A 16439-nucleotide genomic window follows, 5' to 3' on the forward strand; every position below is an offset into this window, starting at 1 on the left:
CTTTTCTATTGTGAATTCACTGTGTTTGATGTCAGTATTGGGGAAACTGTGTTGTTCATTCAGTCTCTACAATGCTCAGGCACCTGTTACCTGTGTCATCGGCCAGAGAATGATGTACTGGCTGACGTCTGTTACATTACCTTGAGGTCATTTTTTGCTGGTTGTCTTCTAAATGAATACGGGCAGCATCAGACAGAACTATAAACAGTCCCTGAGTCCAGGTCTGACTTTGCTAGCCTTTTCACCAAATAACAGCCCGCCCTTTTTCTTCCTATTTTTTTTTTTTTTAATTTAAAGAGTGTGGTAGCACTGTTACTCCAAAGAGAAGTCACTCGTGGAGACAGCTCCCCTCTTTGATGGCCGAAGGGCATGTTGTTTTAGCTTTACTTCTTTTCCCACAGGAGACACAATATGTGTGTTCTTGCCATGCTTCTGTGGGGTAAGGTGTACGTACGGCAGGTGGTTGGAAGACGTGCGTTAGCGTGGTTTCTTTGTGTCAGAGGCTCATTCAGCACACGCTCACGGGGTGTCCGTTACGCGCCGGGTGCTGACCTGACGCACTGGCTCTGACAGATTCCCCAGCTCTGTGGGCCCGGCGAGAGTCCTCTGTGCAGATGACGTGACAGACGAAGAGTACCTAAGGAGCAAGGATTACACAAAGATTTGTATTTTAGAGACACAGTGCAGAGTTTTTCTTTCTTTAAAAGGTAGTTATTTTGAGTATTAATATTGACTTTAACCACCACATTTCTGAGCATTTCTTAGCCTAATTTCCCAGTGAATATTAATATTATTACCAGTAGTGTCATCATCTATAGAATCCTTCCGTCAGAGTTGGCAGTTTGTCTGGGGCGACCTCTGCTAGGCGTCAGTCCTCTCTCTCAGATGAGGGTGGCGGGTGTGACCGGGCATGTAGGAAGCATACCCTGTGCGGCTTTTACAGCGTGCTATTCAGACAGGACGTCACGGGACGTTCGCAGTGATGACTGGGCTCAGTGGAGCGGGTCCTCTGCCCCGGAGCAGCCGCGTCTCGGCAGGCTTGGCTCTGCTCGCCCTCGGGTCTTTCAGTGGGCCGCCTCCCGATCTGGGACCCCCATTTCCATTTGTAGCCCAAGCCCTCTCAGATGAAAGACCCGTCCGCATCTGCCCGTGTAACACCTCCACGGGGGGTCAGACAAGACTTGGCAAACCCCATTGTGTTCTCCCTGAAATGCCTGCTGTCCCCGGCCCCGCCGGCCGTGCTGCTCATCTCCTCTGCCTTCGGCCCTCCAGTCTCAGTAGACTCTTCCAGTTGCCCCGTCTGTGGACCTTAGTAACCAGAACCCCCAGTCCTCTCCATCGAGAAATTCAACTGGCTTTACTTTCTCAGAATCTGACCCCCAGACACCCACACTGGCCTGAGCCACTGCCATTTCCTCACCGCAAAGGACTTCTTGCTGAGTCCCTTTTCTGCCTTTGTTCCCGTACGGGCTGTTCTCAACACAGCAGCTACAGGGGTCCTAGTTAAAAGACGTTAGATCTCAGGAGCCCTCAGAACCCAGCAGCAGCTCTCCTGTGCCTTAGAGAAACGTCCTAAGTCTTCCTGTGGCCATGAAGTGCTGTTGTTCCATCCATGCCTTCCCATGAGCCGGCCTACCCTCCCCTTCACACCCGCGCTCTGGGGTGGGTGGTATCAGCCGTCCCTGTAGCTTTCCCTGACTGAGGTCTAAGGGCAGCTAGTCCTTCTACCCAGTGACAGGATGTGCAGCTCATGCCTGTGTTGCCCTAGGTTGCCAGATAATTACATACATTACTCTCTTGTTTCCTCATGACAGCCCTGTGATGTGGGTAGAACAGAGGGACAAGACCAGTGTTGAAGAGATTCACCTGACATCATATAGGCGGTCGGGATTCTAACCAGAGTTTTCTGAGGTTATATTTATTTCAAATTCTGCTACACAAAAATGTCTCCTGCTCATGAAACTCTTGCTAGGGACCGACTTTCAACTAGAAATGGACGTGACCTGACGGTCTTTCAGTTGGCTGGTCTCAGGCTGTGTCTTGGTGCCATTGTAACGGCTCATCTGCTGACTCAGATGACCTGACAGCTCAGGGGGGACATCCTTCCACCGTGGGGTAGTGCCAGCAAAGGGATGTTTTCAGGGAACTCAGTAGCTCTCCTGTTTTCCTCCCATGAAGGCCCAGGCTAGATCTGCCCTTGTCAGCTGCCCCTCTGTCTGGTCTGCATGTGGGACGGTGGGAATTGGGCAGACCTGAGCAACCTGAGCATAGAAGGGGTTGGACTAAAAGCAAGAGTTAGTCAGAAACCCCGTTGGAAGGTGCACTTCCGGAGAGAGCTACCTATAGGAGAGGTGGGCTGCTCTCTGCCTCTTCACACAGAAGTACCTTGCCGCAGGAGTGAGCAGTGGATGCAAAGTGTGGGCCGTCTTACTCCAGGAAGTAAGAGGAGAGTATGTTCCTAGTAAAACCAACTTGCCTGTGTTTTGGAGTAGAACACAAAATTCACATGCTTGTGTCAGATACTACAGTTGCGTGAAGAGAACTGTGGGTGCGGGTTGTGGGCTCTTTGAGCTCCACGGCCTACTTGGGACTGACTTCCCGTCTCTGCCACTAGACTGTTAGACTGCTCTAACGCAGCTAAGCCATAGATCTTACAGCTCCTGAGCAAGTTGTCCCTGTCCTCACACTGAAGAGGCGGAGGCACGGCCTGTGCTAAGGGAGGGGAGCTCACTGACGGAGCGCCCAGCATCGTGGGCATGGCTTTCCTCAGCACTCTCGGCGTGGGGCTGGTGGCTGAGGACTTGCTCTGGACCCGAGTCAGGGGCCAAAGCCCAGTGGTAGTAAGAGGCCTGATCATAGGGGTTGCTCTTGGGGGGGGGTAATTAAAAATTTTAGGGTGTTCCTAATGGGTGGGAACATAGGCAGAAAAGCCTTGCCCAGGTTCTTAAGGACAACCTGCTCAACAGACTTTTAGTGGTATTTTCAGTGAAAATGTCAAAAAGTAACGGACACCTTGGCCCTATTTTGTATTCCGTTATCTCAATGTGATTGTCTCCCTTAATGGGGCTTATACTATAAATTCAAAATACTAGTTAATGTTTTGTGGTATAAAGTCATAAACACAGATTTCAACATAATTTTTTTTTTAACCTGAAAATGCCTTTTTTAGAAATGAGGACCTCCAGTGTAGCTAAACTGGTTCAGGCTTTGAGGACTGGCTTTAGAAATCCCAGCTTAGTTCTTGGTTTAGAATAGCTTCAGTCTGGGCTGTCCTGTGTTCATTCTGTAAGAATTCTCCTTCCAGCCATTCAGATCTGCTCCCCTGAATATAACTTCCTACCAGACGGCTTTCATACTTGTCACTTTGCATTCGTTTCCTGTAAAACAGTGAGCTCATCTCCTGTTCATTTAACTCCAGTGTGAACATAGTTTGTCCTCGGATCTCAGCCATGAAATCTGTAGGAAGTTGAACTGCCCTTTAACTGCTACTGAATGTCAGCTCCGCGTACCATTCTGAGCTATTATTTGGAGTAAATTAGGAGATTGGATTCTCTGTTCTGTCCTTAATGGTTTTGGGGGAGGAGGGTAGAGTAAAGCGGCATGCATGTGCAGAGCAGAACAGTCTTTTGAAGATGAGAGGACATGAAGCAGTGTACCCCATTGTGGAGAGAGGCTGCCCTGGTCCTGATGGCACTGGCTCATTTACCGACTTGAAGAGTAGGCACTAATGAACCTAACCCAGGAGACGTTTGTTTCCTTGCTTTCCCCATCCAGATTGAGAAGAATGAAGGCTTTTAAGAGGAGGCTGTTTACAGATTCGTAAGACAGCATTCTGTATCTGTAATTACGAGAATTGTAGCTGTTCTCATTTCTTAAAATTATACTCCTCTTTAATTTAAAAGAACGAGTGGGCTGTTTCAGTGGATTCTGGTTTTCTTGCTCAGACTTGTTTTTAATTAGGTCTAGTAAGTATAACGTGATGAATTAGTTCGTGTTTTATTGGGTAACAGAAAAACTTCTTTCGTTAATGCAGTTTTACATTCTTCTATAAATTACTCTTCTGTAGAATATTTAATATTCTCAGTTGCTGTTGTATTTTGTTATTTTTATTTGGGTACTGTTTCTCATAATTTGGACTGATGACTATACCATGCTTGATCAGTCTTCACGCCGCTGGCCGTGAGCCCTCCTATGGGGGGCTCTCCTCCTGTGGGGGGCTCTCCCCAGGGCAGGACGCCGGCGACAGTTCTTCCTCTGTGCTGCGCTTCTCAGGCGGCAGCGCCTGCCCCTGCTCCAGAAGCCACCCTGCCCTCCCTCCTCGGGGTATTTCCAGATTGTACTCAAAGAGAAAGTTAAGTACATTTTTCTTCTTGACAAGGCAGTTTTCATTTTTTTCCTAAGTTTTAAAATTGCTGACATGAAAAAGTCTAGTGACACAGTTTGTTACTTTCCCACCAGATGCAGTGTTTATTCCACAGAAATCAGGCAAGAGTGAAGTTGTTAGGTTTTTGTTTAAAAAAATAAATGCAATTCAAGTCCAGTTTCTATTTTTTGCTATGAACAGTTTATGCAGTAACTAGTAATTCTGTAAATACTGAAACACACCATGAGCGATTTTATGTAAGGGATTCCTGCAGTGGTTTTAGCAATTAAACTAGGTGGCGTTGAGTTACATTTTCATTTTTTAAATTTTGCATCCACTCCTCTTGATGTCAAGGGTGGTGCAGGGCTGTGGGCGCTGCTACAGGCTGGCTCTGTCGCAGACGACAGAAACAGAAGCAAGCTTCCAAAGTTGCCTTTATCCCGGCTTGTAACAACAGAGGTGCATCCTGCTTGGTTCTGTTCTCGTCAAAGGTACCCTGAAGCTGTGGTGCTTAGAGAAATCTGATCGGAAGGATCAAGGAGCCAGAAACCAAAACAGCTACATCGTAGATTTTTGAAGATATCTTGAAGCATTTACATGTGTGAAGGAAAGATACTAAATTTGTTTTGTGTTGTTTCAAAAGCAGAACCTGAATGACAAGAAATAGAAGGCAAACCGTCAGGTGATGAATTTTAGACACACAGAACTTTTTGACTAGTCATTACCTGAAGATAGAGTGCCCTGTCTCGGGGAGGTAGACAGTAGGTTCCCAGACGGCAGACGTAATGCAGACAGAGCGGATAAGTACTTGGCAGACATGTAGCAGAAGGAGGTAGCGTAAGGTTCCTTCCAAACTCCAGGTTCAGATTCTCTGACTCAGAGTTTGGGGGTATCCCTGGGCTGAGAAGGAATTCTCGAAGTCCAGGATGGGGTCCAGAGAAAGTGGATGGCCACGGTCCAGCGTGCTAGAAGTCTGGTGCCCAGGCAGAGGCGGGCTGCTGTCAGCGGGGCTCTCCGCAGACCCACGTCCCGCTGCAGTCATGTGCTGTGGCCTCCGCCCCACCCCGGGGAGGCCAGAGTCTGCGTGCCATACCACACAGGAGCGCAGGCCAGGAAGCGCAGGGGAAGAGGGCAGCAGGGAGTTGAGTGGGTTCCAGAGTTCCATCAATTGAGGGTTTTGTTTGTTGTTCGAGTCTGCTGATTTACAGGAGCTGGTTAAACTGCCATTTATTCCAATATAAGAATCATACTTGTTTCACGTGTGCATGCATGAGACAGAGTCCTTCTTTTTTTAAGCCACAGTTAATGAGAAAATTATAGACCTTTGGGACCACGCTTTTAGGGAACTTATTTTGAAATTGTAGAGCGCTAAGATGTGTATGCGTTACTGTCTGCCAGCAGTGATTCTCACCTGGTATCTTGTGTGTGACTGTGTGTGTGTCCTGTGTCCGTGTGTGCTCGGTGCGCCTCGTGCTGCTGGGTGCACAGAGCGGAGGTTAAAGTCACTCTGCTGTTAGTTACAGGATGAGGAGCGGAGGCGCCAGCAGCAGCTGGAAGAGATGCGCAAGCGGGAGGCCGAAGATCGCGCCAGGCAGGAGGAGGAGCGGCGCCGCCAGGAGGAGGAGAGAACAAAGCGAGATGCTGAAGAAAAGGTTATGGTCCTCTAGGGGCAGCTAGAAGTGTGCCAGATTAGCCTGAACCCGTCGATGGGCTGGGGAGAGGGGCTAGACCTTACACGTATCCTAACATGCGCAAGACAGAACAGGGCCTGGACCCCCACCTGTGTTCTCGGACCCAACACTTGAGCCCGACCTGGCCCACCTACCTCTCTTCCGAACTGTGTCCAGACTCTCTTACCCTCTGAGTCTTGTCTCTCTCCCGCTTCTGAACTCGTAGGCCTGGTTATGATGAGTGAGCCTCTTCACAGCCCGCCCGCTTACCTGGGTTCTTCCCTTTCCTGGACGTGGTCCAGCTGGTTACTGGGAGGTGATGCTCACGCGCTAGTCGGTCAGAGGGAGCGCGAGCTGTGGGAGGCGACAGGAGCCTAGTAACACAGGCGGTGCACACTCCACACTTGAGATTGCTCACTGACATCACTCACTGCTGGTTGATGGGAAGAGAGCAGATGGCTTATGGAAAACACGGTTCACGGAGAAATCAACTAGGATGTAATCTGATAAGTATCCTGAGTCACTGCTTGGTTTCCATGTGCGGATTTTTTTTTAATGAAAATGATCTTTTGAGTTGTATTTTAAAATGACAACTGATTTGACTTATTCTGAGAAATGGGGTCTGTGCCCTGCAGCCTCCTGCTGTGCGTGCCAGCCTGGGCCCTCCCGCAGGGCTCGCCTGTCCTGGACGTGGGCCGGGAGAAGCGCATCCCCTCTGCTGCTTCCCGTCTGTGAAGGCAGAGGCCGGGAGCGCCCCAGCTGCCGATGGCGAGAAGTTGAGTTTTTATTCATCACCCCTTCTTTGATAGTCCAGTGAACTGTATTCATAGAGCACCCTCCTCCTGCCCCAAAAACAGAACTTTAAGGAAGCTTTTTGTAGCGATAGAATCTATGCGGATCTCTAACGAGTGAAAAGCAAGATTGACAGAAGCGATGTGACTCTTTTAGTAAATAATGCTAGCACACGTACCTCTGTGGACATAGCGACTTCTGTGTCTTCTAGACCTTCAGTCTCCCTTAGAGCCTGTCATCATATTATTATCTTCAAAAGCCGTGTCCCAGTAGATTTGCAGTTTTCTGAAGGAGTCTGAGCTTCCAGGGTTAGGTCTCCCTCGACTCTTTACCTTGTGTTGTGATAAGTCAGAATCAAAATCAGTTTCTGAAACGGGCGAGCCACTCGGGTTCTCCGTCGGGTTGTGTGTTGTCTTGCTGTTCCTTGGCTGTGTGCAGCCTCCGCCTTCCCCAGGCGGCCCGGCCTGCACAGACCCGCCGCCGTGCGCGGGAGCAGCGCACCTTCTGTGGGGACGCTCTGGGGCTACTGGTTTTTCCAGTGTGTGTGCTCACAACTCACGATGATGTCAGATATGCTTGTGTCTTAGGAACTGCTTCTAGAATTGAGTGCTCACTGTACAAAGAAGCTGAATAACCTATTTTTTATACAGAATGTCCACAATTGATGGGCTTGCTTTGTTACAGGAAATGTGTCATTCATTTGTGGTAGAATACCGACTGGGTTATGTAATTGTATCTGCTCTCCGTGTAACTAAAGGGTATTCTGGTTTCCTCCTAAAATGTTCTCCATGTCACACTAAGGTTCCTGACAACTTGATGTAAAGGCCACAGAGGTCATTCTGGATTGGATTCACCACCCCAAGCAAACACTTATTTTGTGTAGAAAATAAGGTACAAAATGTCTTTCCTTCAGGATGTCTCAACACAGAGTGACAAGATCGAGTGAGAAGTTGGGTGTAGGGCCATGACTGGGGCTGGCATCGGTCCTTGCGGTTTCCTCCCTCAAAAGGGGAAGCACTGAGCCCTGTCGTCCAGTGCGTGTGTGCTCCAGAAGGAGCAGGGAGGAAACGAGCGTACGTGGTGAAAGGGGGACTCAAAACTTGGATCCTCACGCCAGCAAGGGCCCCAAAATGAGTTTTCTTTTGGTCAAACAGCACCACATGCACCCAGGCTGAGGCCCGTCCTTCTGTCTGCTCTTGTATCCCCTTTCTTACACTCACTTTTTCCATGTGTTCTAGAACTTTTGTCAATCTTTAACAGAACCGTGCTGTTACCTTTTTTAATGTGAAAATAATTTCAACTCTGTCAACTGTAGTCTGTGCAGATATATGTCAGAAGAAAATGTACAGTATGTGTCAAAATATATTCGAATATCGTGTTGCTGTTGCTCTTAATGCTTGGCTCTCTAATTTTCTGTCTGTCAGGGAGTTTGTTAAGATTTGAACAAGATTTGAACCATCAATTAAGAACTGTGGACACCACATTTGTTAGATTGTTGCTTTGGGAAAATGAGTCATGTTTCTTTACAGTTGATGGTTTCTGTTAACTTCCGTCTGGATAACTGGAAATAAACCAGGTGACTTAATCGTCCTTCTGGTTGAGGAAGGGCTGTTCTCTGAACGCTGGGGTTCGATGACAGAGCACGCGTGTGAGCTTGCCGTTCTTGCAAGTACCCTGTAGAAAGCCAGTTAGAGCCTATGTGGGGTTTCGTTTTGTCTGTAAACTGAGCAGTCACAGGTAAGTTCATACCCTACAAGAACAGAAGGAGAGAGAGACAGAGAAGCAGCAGAGGATGAAGGGTCTGGAGGAATAATTGAACAGGGACAGTGGTGTAGTAACCAGAAGCTGGAGCCTGGAAGTCCCTAGAGTCTGCTCGTTCATGCTTTGGAGCAGTTTTAAGGCAGATAATCCCACGGTGGGGTGAACGTGTCCGGGAGCCTCCGGACTGTTTCCAGGTGGATCTGCCCATGTCTGTCGTAGATGTTGAAACTTTGCCGTCCCCCTGGATTCATGATGAGTGTGTGGAGTCAGGGGACAGAGGGTAAATGTGCCCTTTCATGCCCCCCGAAGGCCCCCTCCTGACTCTGATCTTTGCACTTTTGTCTGTTCCGCCTGCAGAGGCGACAAGAAGAAGGGTATTACAGCCGCCTGGAAGCTGAGAGGCGCAGACAGCACGCGGAGGCCGAGCGCAGGTTGCTGGAGCCGGAGGAGCCGGGTCTGTGCAGACCTCCGCTTCCGCGGGGCTACGAGCTCCCGTCCCCGTCCCCTCCGGCTGCCGCTCCTCCTCCCCCGCCTCAGCGGACCGCCTCCTCCCTCCAGGCGCAGGCCCTCTCCCCAGACTCCGTGTACACCGCCAGGCTCGTTGCGTACCACGAGGAGGAGGAGGCGGAGGAGCACTGCGGCCTGGCAGGTCAGGATAAGCACTCTTGCACGAGGAAGTCCCTCGGGCACCTTCTTCTTCCCGCCGCCCTTAAGCCGCAGCAGCCCCCCTGCCCGCCGCGCCCGGCCTCCGATGGCATCTTTCTCTCCAACGCATTCCAGCCCCCCTCGGCCCGTGCCAACAGTACCGCTCACAAAGCAGGCCAGCCCCCGCCCCCTCCAAAAGAACCAGGCTTCTGCCAGCCCAGCCACTCGAAAGGTAGAGGTAAAACGTGGGACCGCAAACCAAGCCCTCTTTATCTTCCTGGTTGGAATCAGGGCTCTGCACCCCGCTGCTGTGTGGGCCCCTCGATCAGCACTCGCTCGGGAATTGATTTCGCCTGATCACTAGTCTCAGCGCGATCTCCCCCTACCTCCAATTGTCCTTTCTGTGCTAAGAGTCCTTTTGGCAACTACCCCAGCTCCCCAGTTGCTTTCCACCCGTAGGGTTCTGTCCCTTGGACCCACTGGCAGCGGCTAGCCCTCCGTTACTCCCCAGCCACTTGAAGTACTGTTGGTCTTGGCCTCCATTCTCTGCCTCTTCAAATAACTCTTACATTTGGTTGAACAAGTGCATTTTTCACACATCTTGGTGTCTAAAGATAAGAGTAAGATAGTCTTCCTAGCGTTGTTAGGGTCACATGCTAAGTTTTGTTCTTTAACATGAGTAGAACTTTCCGTTCTGGCTTACGTGGCAGTGGTTTACCAGATGACCCATACTTTCCGTGGTAGTTTGGGTGGAGTGGTTGGTGCTGTGCTGTTGATGGTCCTGCTTTAATGTGAGCTGCCTCACGCCAGGGACATAGAACCCAGTCGTTGTGAAATTACTCCTTTTCCCTCTCACTGGTTTCATTCCTTCCCGTTACTTGACATTCCCCGCATGTTGCAGTCCTAGTACCCAGACCTTGACAGGCACGCGTTTGCCTTGAGTTAATGTGATCTCTGATGTGACAGCCCAGCATGACGGTGGTCCTGCCCACAGGCGCATCCACCCTGACCAGTGTCGAAGATGGCACTGGAAGGGATGTTAAAATATCCAAATTCCAAGTTCCTCTTACTTTCTTAAAATTAGAATGCTGGCAATAAACACTGTCAGATTTAGCGGTCTTCGTGAGCACAAGGGTCTTCTAAAATGCTCCTGGCGCAATGCCCGGGACTCACAATTCTAAAAGAAGTTGAATGATCGAAAACATGCGTGACCTTGGCTCTTCCAGAAGAAATGCGTTCATCAGGGTCTCTTCCCACCGGCGTCAGAGCTTTGACCCACTCTGAAGGCTCAGCATATAATATTGAGACTGAGTCAGAAGCCAAAATTAAATCTTTTCATAAAATTTCTGTTGTCCATATCTAGAAAGATTTTTCTGGAACAGTAGTAATTTTTGAAGCGAGATCTGCCTTTAGTCTCCTTGCATCACGTTACAAGCTGAAAACTTGAGGTGTTGTGCCAGGACACAGATGAGGTTTGCTAGCGCGATGTTGGGCTAGGTTTTCATTTTTGACCACCTCAGCTTTCACTCATACTACTAACCCTGATTTTATTTCACACCAAAAAGACCACGTAGGAGCAGGTTATAGCCTGCATTTGATGGCTCGTGCCTCTTTGAAGACTTCCTTCGTAAAGTACAAAGCTGTCTGCGCCAAATGCAGAGCGTTTCTGACCTTCTCCTCGCCATCCCACTCACATGGCCTCACCCCTGGGTTCAGCTTGTTTTTCTGTTGTGAGCGCTCCACATGCTTTAGCAGGTGGACTGGTTTCTTCCACTGGGGTGCCTGGGGAAGGGGATCGGGGTGCAAACTGGGATAAACAGTGTCTCATTCTAGCACAGCAGCATATTTAAAAAAAATTTCTTTAACTGGAGCTCTTTGAAAATTACTTGAAATGTGCAGTATTAATTCATATGTAGCCCATGGAAAGTGCTCAATATTCTGAATTAGCTTTGAAAATTTTGAGGAATTGATTTTTACCAGTGGAAGAAGCAAGTATCATTCTTACAACAAAGCTCAAAAGATACAGCATTTTCTAAAACAATGAAAATTTAGAATTAAAATTGAAAAAAAATCCACTCTGCCGATAATTGAGGTGGAGGCCACTCTGGGTTACCCCACATTGGAGATACGGGTCTGTTCCATCTTTTGAGTCTTTGTGGAGGATGACTTCCCACGTGGCGATCACAGGGACCCTCACTAAGGAATGGGAAAGATGCAGTGCCCCGAGGAGCCCCAGCTAGCCTTGTGCTCCGTCTCAGCCCACCAGCTACATTGCACAGCACGTCCCTGCCTACGGGAAAGAAGCAAGAATTCATTTTCGTGCTGCTGTCTAAAAAGGAAAATTTACTGTTGAAATATTGTAGTAATTTTGTGGCCTGTCTAACCCAACACCCAGTCAGCGTTCGCTATTTTGAGCATTTATCGCTCCAGCTTGTATCGTCATAAGCAAAAGGTTCTTCAAGCATGAAATTTTTTTTCTTGCTGATGTTATAATTAACAGAATACATTAGTATTGACGTAATGCACTATGACTTTAATAACATATCATTAGTGGTACTATTATGTTATATTTGGATGCATTTTAAATTTTTTATCTGCGTCATCTCTTTTGATGTTTAACACCCCTTTGGAGTGGATAGAGAGGGCGGTGCTGTTCCCAGGCTGGGTGCTGTCGGTCACCCCGGGAGCCGAGCCGGGACTCAGGCCGGGATCCCCCAGGTCATGCACTCCTCCTCTATGTGCGTTGGGTCTGGTTTCGAGTGAGTTTGTATTTACAGCATTTATATCAAACAGTAGGGGTTTTTCTGTAACTCCATTAGTTTAAAAAGTTTTTAGTAATTATAGCCATTTACATAGCAGAAAAATTCAGTAGCTGTCCTGAAAAGAGAAACTTGAGGCATGTGATCAGTGCTTACTGTTTGCGTTACATTTGCTCTCACTTATTTTGTAAGGAAACCAACCTTCCATGTCAGGAGTATCTGACAGTCTCCCCATTTAAGTCAGTCTTTTGTGGATTTTTCTTGTGAATTCATGGTAATTATGCATCTTAACTGACTTGAACCTTTGGCTGCCGCTCCTTAAGGCCTGGGCTGCACCCGCCCCTGTCCTGACGGCACAGCTGGCTCGGAACGCGGCCTGCTGATTGGGTTACTCAGGCCACTGAGAGACATGAGCTTCAGATCCACGGGTCTCCTCATAGATTTTCAGTACTCCTCCGTGGGCACTGCATCTTGATCGTGACTCAAGTTTTAGACATTGTGCAGGCACTTTAACTTTGACTTTTTCTTTTATGGAAAAGGACCAAACTCTTACATGGGATCGGCTGGGACAGCTGTTGGTGCCCATGATGCTTATCGGGATCCGAGAGAGAGACTGTCTAAAAGGTATTTACGGCTGTGCTGGTTCTGTAAGGAGGCTGGAGTGAAATTTTAGAGACTTCATTATCATCTCAGACGTTTCTCATCGTACACAAGTGTGTGAGCCTAGAGGCTCTTTTATCTTGCGTTGCTAATAGAGTTGCATTTCAGACAGTGATGTAGGTGTCAGGCTTACTGGTCAGAACTCCAGAAGGAGCTGGGCATGCTGATGTCTGCTTCCGCCGGCAAGGATGGAAGATTCTAGAGCAGCATCCAGACATCCTGCTAGACGGCCTAAGGCCAACCCTGATGATGCACGAACAGTAAATGGGCCTCGTGTCTGCACCGAGCACCCTCACCTAGACTGTAGTCCAGATAGTTCTGGGAACACTGATGTTGAGCTCACGAGAAAATCTTGAGTATTTTACACTAACTTGTTAAGGTAGGTATACTGATAGATGCCTCTCACGTACGTGCGGGCTCATTAAAATTACATGTTTTTAAGCTGTACCTCTTTAGTTAAACACACCTATTAAGAATCCCCAGCCTGCTAAAATTGAAGTGACCGGAGTTTTGAGACTTAGACGTGGCTGCAGAAAGTTAATAGTTTAGTCAGGAGAACATTCTGCCCTTTTTCTTATGTGTCTAACAACAGCCCCAGTGATTGTATTTATGGGAAGGATTATGGCAAACCTAACAAGGAGTGAGTCTCCCTCATGGAAAATTGTACTTAATTGCCCATTATGTAAAGTCACCTCACTGTGATTGGAAATAACTGAGGTTATTTCCACGGTGACCAGTGACGTCTTGCGTTTCCTCTGCTGCAGCCACGATGCAGATTTACCTGGGAGTCCGGGAGCCCCTGAGAACTTGACGTTCAGAGAGCGCCAGCGCCTGTTTTCACAAGGTCAAGATGTGTCCAACAAAGTAAAAGCCTCTCGTAAATTAACAGAACTGGAAAACGAACTGAACACAAAATGAGATGAGGACGAGGTGCCGTGTGCACCCCAGGGTCCTGTTGGCGCGGCTCTGGAGGACGGGCTCGGGGAAGAGGCCACATGCGGCATGTCCGAGTCACAGAAGCGCCGTTTCTGAGACGGCGGGGATCCAGGGATGGTCCCGCTCCAAGAAGCTCTTTTCTTTCAGCAAGAGATGATCATTTATACGATGTAAACACTGTCTAATTTCTTAATTATCTGACACACAAAGATACGTTTTTTGTTTCTTTTTTTAGAGTCTGAGTGGGAGGGGAGAATGCAGGGCAGGAGAGCACAGCGGGGACACGTCTTCCCCTCTCCCCGCGTGTTGCAGAGACGCCGTGTGCGTTCTGTGTCGCAGATGGCGCTGTAGCGACCGTGCGGGGAATGGCTCGAACTGCCCAGACCTTGTTTGCACTACTGAGTAGCAGCTGCAGACCGCATCCCCTGAGGGCGAGGTGTCCCCTTCCAGGAGAGAGAACACCCGAGGGCGCCCGCATGCGGGCTCTGTTGTCCCTGGCGGTCCCGAGGCAGCTCAGACCCATGCAGCCCAAAAGGGAGGTGGTGCCCATCGGGACCCTGCCTCCTCTCCTTCCTTCCATCCAGGGACAGCCCTCCTGGTACATTCTAAATAGGCGATTTAAAAAAAAAAAATTCTCCAAGAAGAAAATTTTGAGAATTTGAGCTTAGGATATTTTATTTTTATAAATGTCAGATTATTGTTAGACTAATAAATCATTGGTGATTTTGAAGATGGCAATTAAAAGCTAGGGAGTTCACTAAATATTTCGACTATTCAAGGGAATCTACAAAAGAGGGTATGCTTAGCTGGGCCATGCTGATGTGGGGAGAAACAGAAGTGTCTGGGGGGGTGGAGGTTGGTACTGACGCTTGGGCGCAGCTGTTGTCAGATTCTACATTGGAGGAGGGACGAGTTACAGCCGCGTGCTGTCTGGGAGGGAAGGCTCAGTGACCTGTGGTGTCTGTGACTTAAAATGCAAGACAGACTCGTACGGCAGTTCAAGCCATTTCTTTTTACATTGAATAGAGTTATTTAATTTTCATTTTTGAGTCATTGTTGATCACTGTTGTTTCTTCAGCTGTGAACGTGTGGCTGATACGGGGAGACGGATCTCACTTCCTTTTATACTGTGTGCTGTGAAAGTGCTAAATTACTCTGTGATTATGAACAAACTTTCTATTTGACAGAGCCCTGCTGTGGGATCTCGATGATTCTTCTGTACCGGATTGTTCTCTTACAAATGTATATGTTAGAAAAATATGCACACTTTCAATAGAAGAGGGAGAGGCTTTTTAGCCTTAGAAATCACTTTAATGAGAGCTGTATGATAAATCGTTGAAATGCGAGTGTAAATATTTTTACGTCTATCAGGGTTCTTATTTGGAAGTGTGCTCTCACCATTCCCCTTGTTTGAGAGAGTCACATGGTTCTAAGTGTTTATGAAGGATGTGGGTGTTTGCTCTGGAGGTTCCAGGAAAAGCAGGCCCCTCCCAGATAGCTCGAGAACACTGGCCGCCTTACAGGGACTAAATCCACACTTTCTTTCATGAAAAAGATGCAGATGAATTACTATTCTGTTAATATATAGAAAAAAAACAGCAAATACACGTAAGTACATGCAAATACATGTAAATATTGACGTACAGGGGTATTTGTATGTGTGGTTGTCAGGCCTGTAAGTAGGTGGGCTGGGCCACCCGTGGGTGATGGGGTCAAATGTGAACACGTGCTTTTCGTAACTGCGTCACTGTGGGGGCATCACAACTGCTGTATTTTCCCATCTCTACTGTACTTCATTTGCAATCTATTTTTAATAAACTTTGTATGTATTTAAGCGTGTTTCCTATTATTGTAGTCGTGCGGACAAAATTACATCTGTGAGCTGCACCTTTGCCTCCCGTCCCCTTCTATCTGTGTGGTCATTCACGAAAGGTCCCCTGAGGGTCGCATCTGTGTCAGGCGCTCTTTCTGGTTTGTCCTGATCATGCAGACTATTTGACAGAGGCCACGGGCCACTCTGACCGTGGTGTCCTGTGCTCAGCTCCCCACCCCTGCTTCCACGACCTGGGCACATCAGCAGACCCGGTGGTTACACAGACTTACACGGTCCCTTCATTGCCTCTTGGATTCTTAAGCACACCCTGCACATAGTAAATTGTGTGGGCCAGATATCTTGGCAATGCCTCAGTGGTGAGGATCTGCCCGAGGCGGCTCGTGGGAGGTGGTGGAGTCCCGACAGTACCCAGGTGGCGCAAGAAGGGAGCGGGGCAGTGTGTCGGGGCCAGGCGCTCTGGTTACACCAGGAGGGGCCTCGGCCCTGCCTCTCCCGGGTGCTGCCTTCTGTGCTCCCTGAGCCTCGTCCACCTTCCTTTGTGGTCCTGGAGCAGCTGTGCTGGCTGAAGGATTTCAAGGACAGCTTTCCTGCAGGAGGGAATGTCTTAGGGCTGCAGAAGCTCAGGGAGGTGTTTGGGTAGGACCAGCTGCTTACATACTGGAATGAGAATATTCTCTGGTAGTGTATTTTAATGCCCAAAAAGATGCTTTAAAGTTTGGGAGGACAGAAACTTAGAGACTGACTCAGGTTGTCTCAAGGACCATAGTTCTGTTGCTCCTCATGGAAGTAATGAGTCTAAGCTACCGAGGCTTTCTGTCGTGTACGTCATAAAAACAGCCACTGCAGGGTGTTCTAGCATGTGCTGTTGGAAAATGATTTCTGCTGCTTTGTTCCCTGGGAAACTGATTTCTTTTGGGGGCAGGGGGCCAGAGAGAGAATCTTAGCTCCACCCCCAGCACGGGGGGCCTGACAGGAGATCAGGACCCCAGCGGAAATCAAGAGGCCACCCTTTACCGCCT

General features: G+C 48.6%; 1 protein-coding gene and 1 long non-coding RNA gene across 11 annotated transcripts in view; one reads left to right on the plus strand and one right to left on the minus strand.

The window, feature by feature from the left end:
• AFDN (afadin, adherens junction formation factor) overlaps positions 1 to 15420 on the plus strand; it is a 101096-nt gene extending 85676 nt beyond the window's left edge. For 6 of the 10 annotated variants that reach the window (XM_040628056.1, XM_040628060.1, XM_040628058.1 and 3 more), the window contains 4 exons: positions 5881 to 6015; positions 8944 to 9235; positions 12530 to 12614; positions 13415 to 15420. In XM_040628056.1, the coding sequence (XP_040483990.1) occupies positions 5881 to 6015; positions 8944 to 9235; positions 12530 to 12614; positions 13415 to 13568 (666 nt within the window). In that variant the 3' untranslated portion in view covers positions 13569 to 15420. Of the gene's footprint in view, positions 1 to 5880; positions 6016 to 6668; positions 6998 to 8943; positions 9236 to 12529; positions 12615 to 13414 lie in introns of those variants that run through there. The other 4 variants (XM_040628059.1, XM_040628061.1, XM_040628065.1 and 1 more) reach the window with 2 other exon arrangements.
• Positions 4444 to 7716, minus strand: LOC103660800. The gene is made up of 3 exons (XR_567904.2): positions 7004 to 7716; positions 6304 to 6466; positions 4444 to 5012 (listed from the first exon to the last, which is right to left on the minus strand). It is a non-coding gene; the product is annotated as an uncharacterized LOC103660800 (long non-coding RNA).
• Positions 15421 to 16439: the final 1019 nt, after the last annotated feature.

This window comes from Ursus maritimus, unplaced genomic scaffold (genome assembly GCF_017311325.1).
Source record: "Ursus maritimus isolate PB19 unplaced genomic scaffold, ASM1731132v1 scaffold_13, whole genome shotgun sequence".
Lineage (NCBI taxonomy): Eukaryota > Metazoa > Chordata > Mammalia > Carnivora > Ursidae > Ursus > Ursus maritimus.